Source organism: Chiloscyllium plagiosum, chromosome 36 (assembly GCF_004010195.1).
Source record: "Chiloscyllium plagiosum isolate BGI_BamShark_2017 chromosome 36, ASM401019v2, whole genome shotgun sequence".
Taxonomy (NCBI): domain Eukaryota; kingdom Metazoa; phylum Chordata; class Chondrichthyes; order Orectolobiformes; family Hemiscylliidae; genus Chiloscyllium; species Chiloscyllium plagiosum.
The window spans coordinates 7,773,546-7,786,471 of record NC_057745.1 but is presented as its reverse complement, the minus strand read 5'-3'; the positions used below and the strand labels follow the sequence as shown (position 1 = coordinate 7,786,471).

The 12,926-nt window shown below is 42.0% G+C and overlaps 1 protein-coding gene across 2 annotated transcripts in view; it reads right to left on the bottom strand.

The window, feature by feature from the left end:
* The window catches only part of chd2 (chromodomain helicase DNA binding protein 2), a 91,728-nt gene that overhangs the window by 24,276 nt on the left and 54,526 nt on the right, over positions 1-12,926 (bottom strand). For both annotated transcript variants that reach the window (XM_043677228.1, XM_043677229.1), the window contains 5 exons: positions 11,066-11,228; positions 9,494-9,646; positions 8,089-8,160; positions 5,329-5,478; positions 2,809-2,957 (listed from right to left, as the gene is read on the bottom strand). In XM_043677228.1, coding sequence (XP_043533163.1) covers positions 2,809-2,957; positions 5,329-5,478; positions 8,089-8,160; positions 9,494-9,646; positions 11,066-11,228 — 687 coding nt within the window. The remainder of the gene's footprint in view (positions 1-2,808; positions 2,958-5,328; positions 5,479-8,088; positions 8,161-9,493; positions 9,647-11,065; positions 11,229-12,926) is intronic.

Genomic DNA, 12,926 nt, shown 5'->3' with positions numbered 1-12,926 from the left:
AAAGTACATGCGTTTTTCTAGATAGCATTGGCCTCATACCTGGGAATGGCCAAGAAGCTGAGCTTCCATCATGTTCATTTGAATGTTATGGACACAAGTAGTGTTCAAGCTTCTCATCCTGCTTTCACCAGCGCAAGTTGCAAATGTGCCAAGGGTTCTGTATTACAGTCCAGCGCATGCCTACATTTACTGGTCCATAAATTGGATTCCAATAATTCCATCTATTATAAGGTCACCCTCAAAGGGCCTAAGCCACTTGTTTATTCTGCAAGCATGATGCTGAAATAGGGAGCATCAAAGCCAACTTGTGGGATAATGGCTAATCTCATGAGGTACTTTCCTGATGTAAACAGGGGAAAAAGGCAACAAAATCAATGATCACAGAAATGATGCAGTGCAGAAGAGGCTGTTCAGCCCATCGTATCCTGTACTGCCTCTCTGTCAGGACTCAGTACCACTCTCTTGTCTTTTTCCCTTAAGCCTGAATATTGTTCCTGTCTAAATTATCAAACACCCTGCTGATTGCCTCAATTGAATCTGTAGTAGACATACAAACAGGAGACTGGAAGACCACAGCCAGCCAGGCAACATCAGGTAGTGGAGAAGTCAATGTTTCAGGTATAACCCATTTTCAGAACTGGAGGTGGGAGTAGGAGGAGCTGCAGATCTCCTCCACACTTTCAGACAGCTTAATCCAAAACCTAACCCACTGTGTGGGTGAAGATTTTCATACCACATTTGTTTCTTTTGCAAGTTTACATTTGTCCATGTCCTCCTGCTATTGATCTTATCAATCATGATCGTACTGAATGGCCCACATAATAGTTTGAATGGCTTATTCCTGCTTGTATGTTTCTACACTGCGCAAAACCTTGGATGTGCCTAAAGACATCACATTTGGTCCTGAACACTGCCTCTAATTACCCTGAACGTCAAGGTACCTCAAAGCTTTGAGCAAACGCAGAGCTATTTCATGCTGCCACTGTACAGTAGCAATACAAGGGGCTCACCACTAACGGGATGCTGCCATCAGCCAAACAACAGCATTCTGCCTATCACACTAATTAGTAATGGGGTGGATGAATCTCTGTGCCGACACAATGCTAGCTGTTTAAGCTCCACATCCCAAACACTGGCAGATCATATCCAGCAGCACATCTCCTTGGCTGTTTGCAACAAGAAAAATACTGACTGTACTCAACCAACTAGAGTTGCAATTGTACAACTGGATATTACTTGCTGAATAACCCAGTGTCCTGACGAATTATATTAACAAGCCACTGAAGTTGTCAGTCAGACTCAGAGTTCGCAGCACTTCTACATACTAGATGTTATATACATTAACATGCAAGGTCCCATATACTGCAGACAGACTAAAAATGTGACACCTTGTGCTCCTTTTAACTTAAAAAGATAACAGCCATTCGCTGGTTCATTTCTCAGAACAATGTCTCGACCAATCATGGTCACCTTGCCTGGCTTAAATTTAAACAAAGCTTATTAGTTAATAATCAATTACCATCTAACTGGCACATTGTTGGTAGCAACACTTCTACCAGAATTCACCTGGCAACCAATCAGTGCTCTACTCTTCCACAGTATAAAAGGGTTGTACTTTCATATTAGAATTTATTGTAAATTGCTCTGGTGAGTACAAGTCAAAAAAAAATTTTTTTAAGCAATACTCAGTTTACGTACAGCAAACTTTTTATTAATTGACACTGATGGGACTGGGAGCATGTCAGTTTATCAAATATTCCAGATAATCAATGAAAGAAAAACACACTAAGTAACAGAAACCTAATTAGGGGGTTTACATGTCACATTTATATTTTATTTACAGCTTAAATTACTTAAGTAATAATGCAATTTTGCCTTAAATAAAACTTAGCAGCAGAGTGCCTTCTTACTTGCACCCTCAGCTGATTATTGAAGACGTTAAGGTTGACTGTGGTATTTGACTCAAAATTGAATCAACTTTTGATATTTTGTGTGGCCATTTGATTGAACACATATTTACATGGAGGTAAATAAATTAAAAAACACAATAATTGGACAGAATAATACAGTAAAATTCACAATATTTGAGATACATAATTTTTGGCAGGCTTATCGTGAGTGCCACTTTCTAAGATGCCAGTTAAAACAGTTTGTTGCATTGCCAAACAACTATTATATGAACATAAGATAGGACAGTTACCCATGTGCAGGAGACAACACTAATTCGGATCTCATTCATTCTGTAATAGAAACCAAAACAAAGCAATTCAGCAGTTCTGGCAGCATTTGTGGAGAGAGAAACAGTTAATATTTCAAGTCCAGTATATTCTTCTTCAGTCCGAAAATAAGTCATACTTGACTCAAAATATTAACTCTGCTTCTTTCTCCACAGATACTGCCTGACATGCAAGTTTCTCCAGTACACTGTTCTTTCCGCATGTTTATACATCCACAGCATTTTGCTCTTATGCCATTCTCTCGCTATTCTGATACCCATGCCTTCAATCTCCAGCTTGAGGGTCAGTGTACAACTGGTTGTTAGATGAGCCCTGAGCCCTTCCACAACACTAATTAGTGGAGGTCAATTGTCAAGTCATCACTGTGATCTCCACTGAGACAGGAAAACACAGCATGAACCAAGGAATCAACCTTGGACAATCCAGTCTTCTCTTGACCATGCTAACACAAACTGCTCGATTGCTGAGTACTCTCAAGATCTGGGAATCCACAGCCATGCATTAACCAGGATGAGCAGCAGAGTCCTGATAGTGGTGCACAGAAGAATGGAAGGACACCAATGTTGCTTACTGTGAGGGACGAGCAGAGTTATCCAACACTGTCCGCCCTGTGGTATCCATTCTCTGGATCACAAGGTGATCTAGCACCATTTTTTTCTTGGCACGTTCAATTATGTCCTCTTCCACAGTCCCTTTTGTAACCAGGCGATAAATATTAACCTGAAATATCAAAACAAAAGTGGAAACTAGTCAAAGTTACAGTCTCTAATGGATATGAGGAAAATAAAATTGGCACAAACCTCGCTCCTGATTATGATGCAATGTAGAAAAAGTGAACAGGTGCACGTGCGTTTGAGTGTTCGCTGTCTCTTTATAAACAAATACAGGTTAGCACTAAAAGTTGAGCGCTAAATTATTCCTTTATCTTTTCACTTTTTGATAAGGCTCCTTTCCAGAAAGGCCTAACCTTTACTTCAACTAAGTTTGTAGATACATGGTCTCCAATGCTTTAGCCAAATGATTACTTTTTGTATGCAAGTCTAGACAGTAACAGTCAACAATAAAGGTGAGATAATGCTGGAAATACTCAGTAAATGTGGAAGCACCTGTGGAGACAGACAGTGTTAACATTTTAGAGGTTTGAAGACATGCCCTCAACCCAGAATGTTTCTCATTCCATGCCTAACCCATTGAACATTTCCAGCATCTTCTGAACACATTTTAGATTTCAATCACTGCAGTATTTTATTTTGATGAGAGTCAGTTGGCCAGACTGATCTACCCTATTCGGACACAACGACCGTGCCTACAAATACAAGCACAAACCTAATATGCAGATAATTGCCAAGTACTAATGGCCACAGTTAAGTGATTGGGACAGAGACCCTACCTGATCACTTTCCTACATTATCCAGGAAAAGGAAACTCAATGCAGGTACTCAAATGAAATAAAAAATCAACTATTTCAACACACCATGGAATGGACACTGGAATGGCACTGGAATGGACATGGAATGGCACTGAATGGACACTCAACTGATCGGAAACACTCCAACAGCATACTGGTTAATATTTTTATAAACACGTTTTGATGAATTCGTTTGCAAGTTAATTTTTCTTTATGACTAAGACACAAAACTTAAGCTGAAGTACGAAATATTCCGATGTAATACAGACTGAAGGCTGCTGTTCCTCATCTGGATATTAATATCCCCACTCCAACTCCAAGAGATTGTTTGCATACTGAGTGGGTTTGAGGGCCTGTTCCTTGACCAACTTTTTCACATATCCAGAATATTCGAATAAACCCCAATCATACTCCTAACTCTTCCTTTTACAATAACTCACTGAATTGGAATCAGGAACAGGGAAGACAGAAAGATAGCAGCCTTAAATATTAAGACGTTAATACATTCCACTTAGATAAAACACTGTGTAAAGATGCTGAAAGGATCAATGTTCCTTCAGTAGGCTTGCTAGGTCCAGAATAGTTACTAAAAGCAGGTCAAAACATATAGCCGGCAGCAACAGGCTCAAGGACCCAAAGGCCTAATGAACACAGATGGGAATTTTAATCTGAAATGTTCATTTTTAAAAATAGCTGTGTTCATTGCAGCCAATGTAAATATATTAGATGCACTCACTGCCAATACAGCCTTGCAACATCACTGCCAGCATTTGAAAACTTTCCTTACGTCAACCCAATATACCAGAGGATCACCCTTCCCATAACATTCAGCACTCTGGAAAGTCTAATAAAGGTGCTTAACTTAATATTTTCAAATTTCCCATTTTTAAAAGGTGTGCGCAATCCCACTGAGTCAGAGAAGCAGGAAGGTCCTCTCTCTCTCAGCCTCAAAAGCCACCTCAGTGTCCTGCACTCAGTGAAGAGGCAAGAGCAGTGGATGACAACAGGGGCATGTGCTGGCGGGGGTGGGTGGGGGGGAGGCACATGACAACAAGGGCAGGGGCAGGTGGCCACAACAGCCATGGGGACTAGAGTCAAGAATGTGTTGCTGGAAAAGCACTGCAGTTCAGGCAGCATCCGAGGAGCAGGAAAATCGACATTGAGCCATGGGGACTGATAACAGGTTCAGGACAGAAGGCATGATAAATCAGGCATTTAGAAGGTGACAGCCATGTGGGGATATGACAACAGATGTACAGTGGATGGAGGGTGCGCGACAACAGGTATTTGGGGGGGCAGGGGGTTTGTGACAACAGCCGTTGGGTTGGGGGTGGGGGAGGAGTGTGAAATTACATGCAGGGGTTGACAACAGGCACTGGGGGAAGGATGATGATAGCTGTACAGGGTGAGAGGGGGAAGCAACACCAGGGAGGGGAGACATTATCAACAGCACCTACATCCTGTTGCAGTATATCACCAGGAGCTGTGGTGATTCCGAGTGTGATAAAGCAAGTCAACAGTAAAGCTTTTTCTTGTCCTTGATTACTTGAAATTGATGAAAAATAGTTAGGCTAAGAAGCTCATAAGCCAAACAATTCATGAAAAGTGGATCTGTCTGTCTTCAACATGCAGAACTAACATAGGCATCACCCCAATCATCCTTCCAACTGAGTGCAAACTGACCTGCTTCTTCTGGCCTATCCTATGAGCTCGAGCCTGCGCCTGCAAGTCGTTCTGAGGATTCCAGTCAGAGTCAAAGATGATCACAGTGTCCGCAGAGGCAAGGTTAATCCCAAGGCCCCCTGCTCTCGTAGAGAGGAGGAAACAGAAGTCCTGAGGATGGAGATGGAAAACAAATAAAGAACTAGCACATGCAGAGAAATTTCTTTCGAGCTACGATCTGAAATACAAAGTCTAGAAGAGCGGAGGAAGTAGATTCAATAGCAATTTTCAACATAAAAGTGGAGAACTACTGACTCGATGGGGGTGGCACAGTGGCTAGCATGCTGCCTCGCAGCACCAGAGTTCAATTCCACCTTCGGGCGATTGTCTGTGTGGAGTTTGTACGTTCGCTCTCCATCTGCACAGGTATCCTTTCCAAGTCCAAAGATGTGTGGGTTAGGTCAAGTGGCTATACTAAAGTGCCCACAGTGTCCAGGGATGTGCTAACTAGGTGGACTGGCTATGGGAAATGCAGGGTTACAAGGATAGGTAGGGGACAGGTCTGGGTGGGATGCTCTTTGTAGGGTCGGTGTGGACTCTGTGGCTGCATCCACACCCTTGCGATTATATGATTTTATGGTACAAGAGGTCCATCAGGCTGGTGAGTGGAATTAATTGAATAATTTCCAAAATGCTAGCGCAGGTGCAAAAGTAAATGGATTCTATTAGTGCTGCACCATTCCAGGATTCTATAAGGCATTGTCTATTTACTAGTGAAAACCAGGCTGACAGAGTAAGGCCTGTAGCGTTGAACATCCCTCCAGGTTAACAAGAGGAATGAGGCCAAATTGAATAATGCTTGAATCAGCAGCTTGAGGTCAATAAACCTTGCAAATTGTAACTGGCCAAAATGTAGGGTGAAGAGATATTTGGGGAAGTATCCCTCAGATCAGAGATTGAAGAGGTGATAAAAGTTTGAGAGAAGATTTGTAGCTTGGGTGCTCGTTGTTGTGGTTCTGTTCACCGAGTTGTCAGTGTGGCTAGTCCTTTGGGTTGTGGCATGTCCTCATTGCGCGGGTATCTGTTTTTGGTGAATACATTGTATAGGTGTTCTTCTTCCTCTTTCTGCAGTTCTGGTGTACTGCAGTGTGTTGTGGTCCTTTTGAATAGTGTCTTGATGCAACTTTTTTTGTGTGTGTTGGGGTGGTTGCTTTCGTAGTTCAAAAACGGATACCTGCGCAATTTCATCAACAGATGCCTAAGGGAAAGACAACGGAACGAGGACATGCCGCAACCCAAAGGACTAGCCACACTACCATACATCAAGAGCATTTCCGAACTGACAGCCAGACTACTGCGACCACTTTAGGACTCGTAACAGCTCACAAACCAACAGCCACTCTCAGACAACAACACACCAGAACGAAGGACCCGATACCCAACAAGAGGCATGGCACTCATCCACAGATTCAATCAATAAGCACATCGACCTGGACCCAATGTACTGACCACTGCAGCGGACAGCTGGAACTGACAACCGGAAGCGGCAGATACAAATCACTATAAATGCCGGAGGAAAGATCACAGAAGCACTTCACATGAGGCTCCCAAGCACTGAGGATGTCACCTAGACAGGGGACGAAACGTCTGCAACTCAAATTCCCAGCTCGGCAAACAGAACCACAACATTGAAAAGGTGACCCTCTGGTCTGTACGGCTTCAGTAAGGGTGCAGTGAACAGGAAATTCACATGGAATATTTGATCATAAAAGCAACAAGGGGAAATTGGAGAGGAGTAACAGTCTGGACTACTACTCACGTTAATCCCACTGTTAATATTTGTTAATATCACTGCTAAAGTTAAGGGAAACAGGGTTGATTATTTTAATTGTTTCTGAGCACATATCAATAAGGAAGAGCTGCATTTTGGGGCAGTTGGTTCAGAAGACCAAGCTAAAAGTCCACACTAAAAATGTATACTTCTTCATTTCTAACTCACTGACCGGCTTAGAATCTTTAACACTTAAAACAGAGACAAAGGTGAGTTTAAATAAAAATAATCTGAACAAATCTAGAGTTATTTTAAGTGCATTTCAGAAAGATAAACAATTTAGCAAATCAAAGCAGGAGTACATGTGGCAAGACGCCAACTGTGCAGTGCAAGTGCCACGTATTGCAATGTGATGCTATGCCAGGCCAACTGATACTAAACCAACCTTCTGACTCAAATTTCCGAAATGAATTCTTTATTCAAAGCAAGAACTGCATGCACTCACTTCCCTGTCAACAATACCCTGACAGGACAAAGTACAGTACACTGACTGAAAAGCACTGCTGGTAACCTGTCCAGGCAATGCAGTGAAGTCTCTGCTGACAAATATTTATTAATCAAAGATAGATAATGTTAAAAGGAGTGGATAACTCTGAAGTGATAAAATATTAGGTATGGACAGAGTGACATTTATTGAAAAGTCCTAATATCTGGTCTTGTGCATGCACATTGTCACTGATAAAGTAGAAGGAAATTAAAATGGTTCAGCCAAGAATGAATGATTTGGGCAAGGATTCAGTCTCAAAAACCTGGGATGGAGCAAGCAAAATTTTAGTAAACAGCCTCAGAAAACAAGGGACTACTGAGCAAAATACAACACCACCAGAGTGAGCGAGAGTTCATTCATTTCCAGGACAACCAATCATTCACAATATAAATTTTTTTAGAAAGTGGTGGTGTAAGAGTTGTCAAGCTAGTACTGGGAAAGGTGTGAATCAACACTTTCTTACCTCTGATCCTTCTGCGTTAAAGTGATCCAAAGCCTGTTTCCTTAACTCGCCTTTTATAGATCCATCTAAACGCTGCAACATGATAAAACAAGACCATTTCAACTGTGTGCCGAAAGGTTATCCAGAAACTCTGAAGTGCGGATTGCTCATCTATTTTTATTCAGATACTTGGTCCAAAAATAATCCTGGCTTAAAGGACAGTGCTTAGTCGACAACTATGGAGGGGCTTGCGTCATTGAGCAATTTCACAAAGGCAAGTTGGCAAAACAGTCATAGACTGCAACCAAATTTGACCCTGCTATCCAGAGGTATGCCACCAGGTGCATTCTCATAAACCTGCAGTCATAAACATCTTTAAAGTAATAATGGAGAAAAGTGAACTGGGTGGGTTGGAGGGATGGGCTCATCTTTGAACGTTTGCCTTTGACAGCCATTTTTTTTTTAACTCAATTAAGACTGGTTAGGCTTTTCTGGAAGTGTTTGGAGAGAGAAGCTAGCCTTAGCAGCTTCAACAAACCTCCCAGTGCACAGAGCCCCATAGTGTTATCTACAGCATCATTTAGAGACTGGACAGCCCCTTGTTAACTGGTGACGTTAGCTCAAGGAGAACAAAAAAAAAAGGTCAGCATTAGGAAATGGCACTTAATTAATGTTTTTTTTGGAGCTGAATTAACAGACATCACTAGGGTCACTTGAAGGCACCATCAATTGATCTCCTGCTGCTTTTCCCCAGAGCAAGCAAGGATGAAAATCAAATTTATATCAGAGAACATTAATGATACTTTGTGCAGGCAGAGAGAGAGGAATCTGCAACTTAAAAGGTGTCACTGTAGATGTGAGAGTATCACAGAATGTTAATGCCCATGAAGGAATTCTGCAGCATACAGAACAAGTTTAGTGTTTACGTGTTTTACTTTTGAGCAGGGGTTCCTGGATTCTAACTTACCGTTGAATGCCCTGTATTATAATAGACACCACACTTCAAAAAAGTCTTCAGTGCTCGAGAGACATCCAGAGGTTTAAATGCTGATTCCATCTTCCTATTTAATTCTATGCTGGAATTATAGGATAGTTGACATGGCAAATTGAAAAATAGCTCAAGTGTAATGAAGATCTTCTGATCTTGACATGCAAGAGAGAGATATGGAAGAGTCGAAGGAGTTCTGGATAACTACCTGGTATGCGTGGTTCTGACACGAAGAATGTCCAAGAAATGGTTCCACTTAGTGGCAACAAGCTCTTTCCACCCTTCATTTTGACAAGAGAAAGTAGAAAGGCAAGGGAACTGAACGTGGGGTAAAAAAACTCATTCAAAAATGAAACCATCCTGAATTGTGTGTCAGATTCTGAATTGCTCACTATCTGTCAGGCTAATCAACACCCTGGAATTCTTTCTCACACTCACCTGGAATGGATAGTGCTTTATGGTCAAGTATTCAGCGAGGATATCCAACATTCGGACCATCTGAGAGAAGATGAGCACTCTGTTTCCTCTCTCTCGAAGCCGGGTCATCAGCTTATCCAACAGAATCAGCTTGCCACTGCTCTTGATCAGGTTCTGCAATAAAAGGAAGCAGAAAACACATTGGCAGGTCTGAGAAAGCACAGGTGCTGAGAACAACCCAGCTACAATGCTATTCTATGAAAATATTATATTAAAACAGATACAGTTATGAATCGAATACATTCGAGGGTATGGAAAACATTTTCATCCCCAACTGTGCAGAAACAGTAGCAGGTTATTCATCCCTATGAGGAGGTCAGTTAGCTCAGTTGGCTGGATGGCCAATTTCTAACATAGAATGCTGCCAACACCATGGGTTCAATTCCCACACCAGTTGAAGTTACCATGAAGGACTCTCCATCTCAACCTCTCCCCTGAAGGGTGGTGACCCTCAGGTTAAACCACAACTGGTGACCTCTATAAAAGCGCAGGGCTACGGTCCAGCTGGACTACGGTGGCTTTACCTTGCCCTATGAGCATGCTCTCTTCTTCAGTTGTACCTTTAATTCCACCTAACAATTCTGGGATGCTCTTTGAGGAATAAACATCAAGACTCTGGGAATAACTCTTAGCCAGCTTCCTCAAAACAATACTGTAAGATCATTTTCCTTCATCTGAAGAGACCAGGGAGCATTGATTTAATAGCTTAACTGAAAGATGTCATCTCTAATAGGTGTAGTCCCACTCCAGAGACTTCAATAAACTATTCAAGTGAATGCTTTCAAATGAACAATGGCAGGCATTTTACCATAGCCTACATAGAGAATTAGTTCAGATCTGTTATTTTGGTGGGAAGCATCAGCTCGGTAACAGTAATGAGGCAGAGAAAGCATGTGTTAGTTGAAAAGTATTTGGATCTATCAGAAAACAAAGAAGGATAAAGAATGACATTGGAGTAGTATACCATAGGCCCAGGTTTACAGTCTGGAGAAACAGGTTCAAATCCCACCACAGCAGCTAGGGGAGTGTAATTGTGTTAATAGCTCTGGAAATGAAAACTGATTTCAGGGATGGTAACTACGACAACTACCATGGATTATTGTAAACGCCCATCTGATTCACTAATGTCCTTTAGAGAAGAGGATTTGGCATCCTTACCTGGTCTGGCCTACATACAAATCCCGACCCAAAGCAAAGCAACTGATTCTTAAATGCTCTCTGAAACAGCTAGGAAGTCCCTCAGCTCAATGGCAATTGAGGATTGGCAACAAATGGTCAACTTGATAGCCATGCCCACAACTCATGGAAGAATAAAAACAATGGAAAGCAAGCTAAATTAAAGATGGCATACATAGTGGGTGGCCATTCTTCCATTTAAATGACAACTGGAAGCAGTAAAGGTGACAATAAAGATAATTCAAACTCATCATTGCCTCTGACTTCAGTTCAGGTTTCTGAGACACTCACATTTAGAAGGTGTGATGAGTGATTCAGTGCAGAGGGAACAACATTTATCATCACAGTTTCACCCACCTGCAACACTTCTTGGCTGGACAGGTTCTCATTCTCCTCACACTGCTTAACCAAATAACAGTGATTGCAGCATTTCTTCAGCTCCATCATGATGTTGAGGAAGCTCGATGAAGACCCCCTGGTTCCCTTGGTGAGCGCCTTGTAATTTCGGGTTAATATCCACCTGCGTCGAGAGAGATGAGGAGCGCTCAGAATTAGGAACCGACTGAACAGCAGCACAAGTTCCTCATTACCACACACCATAACCTCACCATAACCAACATTACCAGGAAAGAAAGGACTAACCGATGCACCAAGTCCACTCCATCCAGAGATCATGTATTATTCTGTCATGGGCTCTTCCTCGGCACCTGGATACCTTCCCCTAACTCGTCAGGGAAAAGAAAAAAATCAAGCAATTCTGTTACCCTCAATCCTACCTCGAACAGAAATAGATTCAACTCTCAACTTCTTGTAAAGTACATCCCTAACATTGTCTACCTGGGATGTTAGTGTTGTCTCAATGCTGTGAATCTTCGACTTCTCTCCTAATCATGTCCCTTCTTACTGCTGCAATGTTAGGTCCAGTATCTCCTCAGGATCCTGCACTGACACTGTCCTCTATCTCACTATATGCTCCACACTTGCAGCGTTATCTGAAAGCACAGCATCAGTTTCCATATGCATGTTGACTATATAAACTACCTCACTTCCACTTCTCTTCGGCCCTCATTATCTCCACACCATCAGATCGCTTGCTCAATATCTAGTAAAGGATGAACAGAAATTTCCTTCATATAATTACTGGGCAAACAGAAGCCACTACAGTTGTCTTAAACTTGTTTCTCATGGTTCCAACTCCATTGCCCTCTCTGACCATGCCCAAATGTGAACAAGACTGTTCACAACTTGGCTGCTACATCTAACGAGTGAGTTCCCGAACACATATCCGCATTACCACAAAGGCACCTTGCTTCTACCTGTGTGACACTACTCAATCTATCCCTGCTGAGGGCCATTAACCACTGAAACTCTCAATAAATCCATGTTGCTTCTAGACTTGACCATTCCAACTCATTAGTGCTGGCCTCCATAGGTCTATCCTTCACCTTGCTAACTCTAGTCTCTTGCAGCTCACTCATTTCCCCAGTACTCTCTGACCATCATTGGCACACCTAATTCTTTGACCAAGCTTTTGGTCATCTGGCGTAACCTCGCATGTGGCTTGGTGTTTAATTTTCTTGATAACGCCACCTCGGTGGTGGGCAAATGACTAGAATCAATATTGAGAGAGAGGATTAACTGTTACTTGGAGAGGAATGGCCAGTATGGTTTTATTAAGGTCAGTCTTACTGACTTAATTGAAGTTTCGGAGGAAGTAACGAAGAGGATTGATGAAAGTTGTGCAATGGATTTTGTCAACATAGATTTTATTTGGTAAGGTTCCACATATCAAGACTGCGAATAAAATTTAAAGCCCTTGGGATACAGTGGAAGGCGGAATGTTGGACCCAAAATTGCATCCAGCTCGGTGATAGGAAATAAAGATGATGGTCAAGTAATGTTTTTGTGAATGAAATGGTCCTTCCAGTGATGTTTCACAAGAGCTCAGTTTTGGGTCCCTTGCTGTTTACGGTATACATTAATGATTTGGACTTAAAGGTGGGAAACACTGCGGGGAAAATTGCACACAATGTAAAAATTAGGTAGTTGATCGCAAAGGTGAAGGCTGTCAACTTCAGAAAGATATCAACAACTTGGTCAAGTGGGCAGAAGAGTGCAAACAGAATTTAAACTGGAGAAGTGTGAGGTTATGAATTTGGGGAAGGCAAACACCCAACAGAATCCACTATAAATCTGACATTACTGGGAGAGGTAGAGA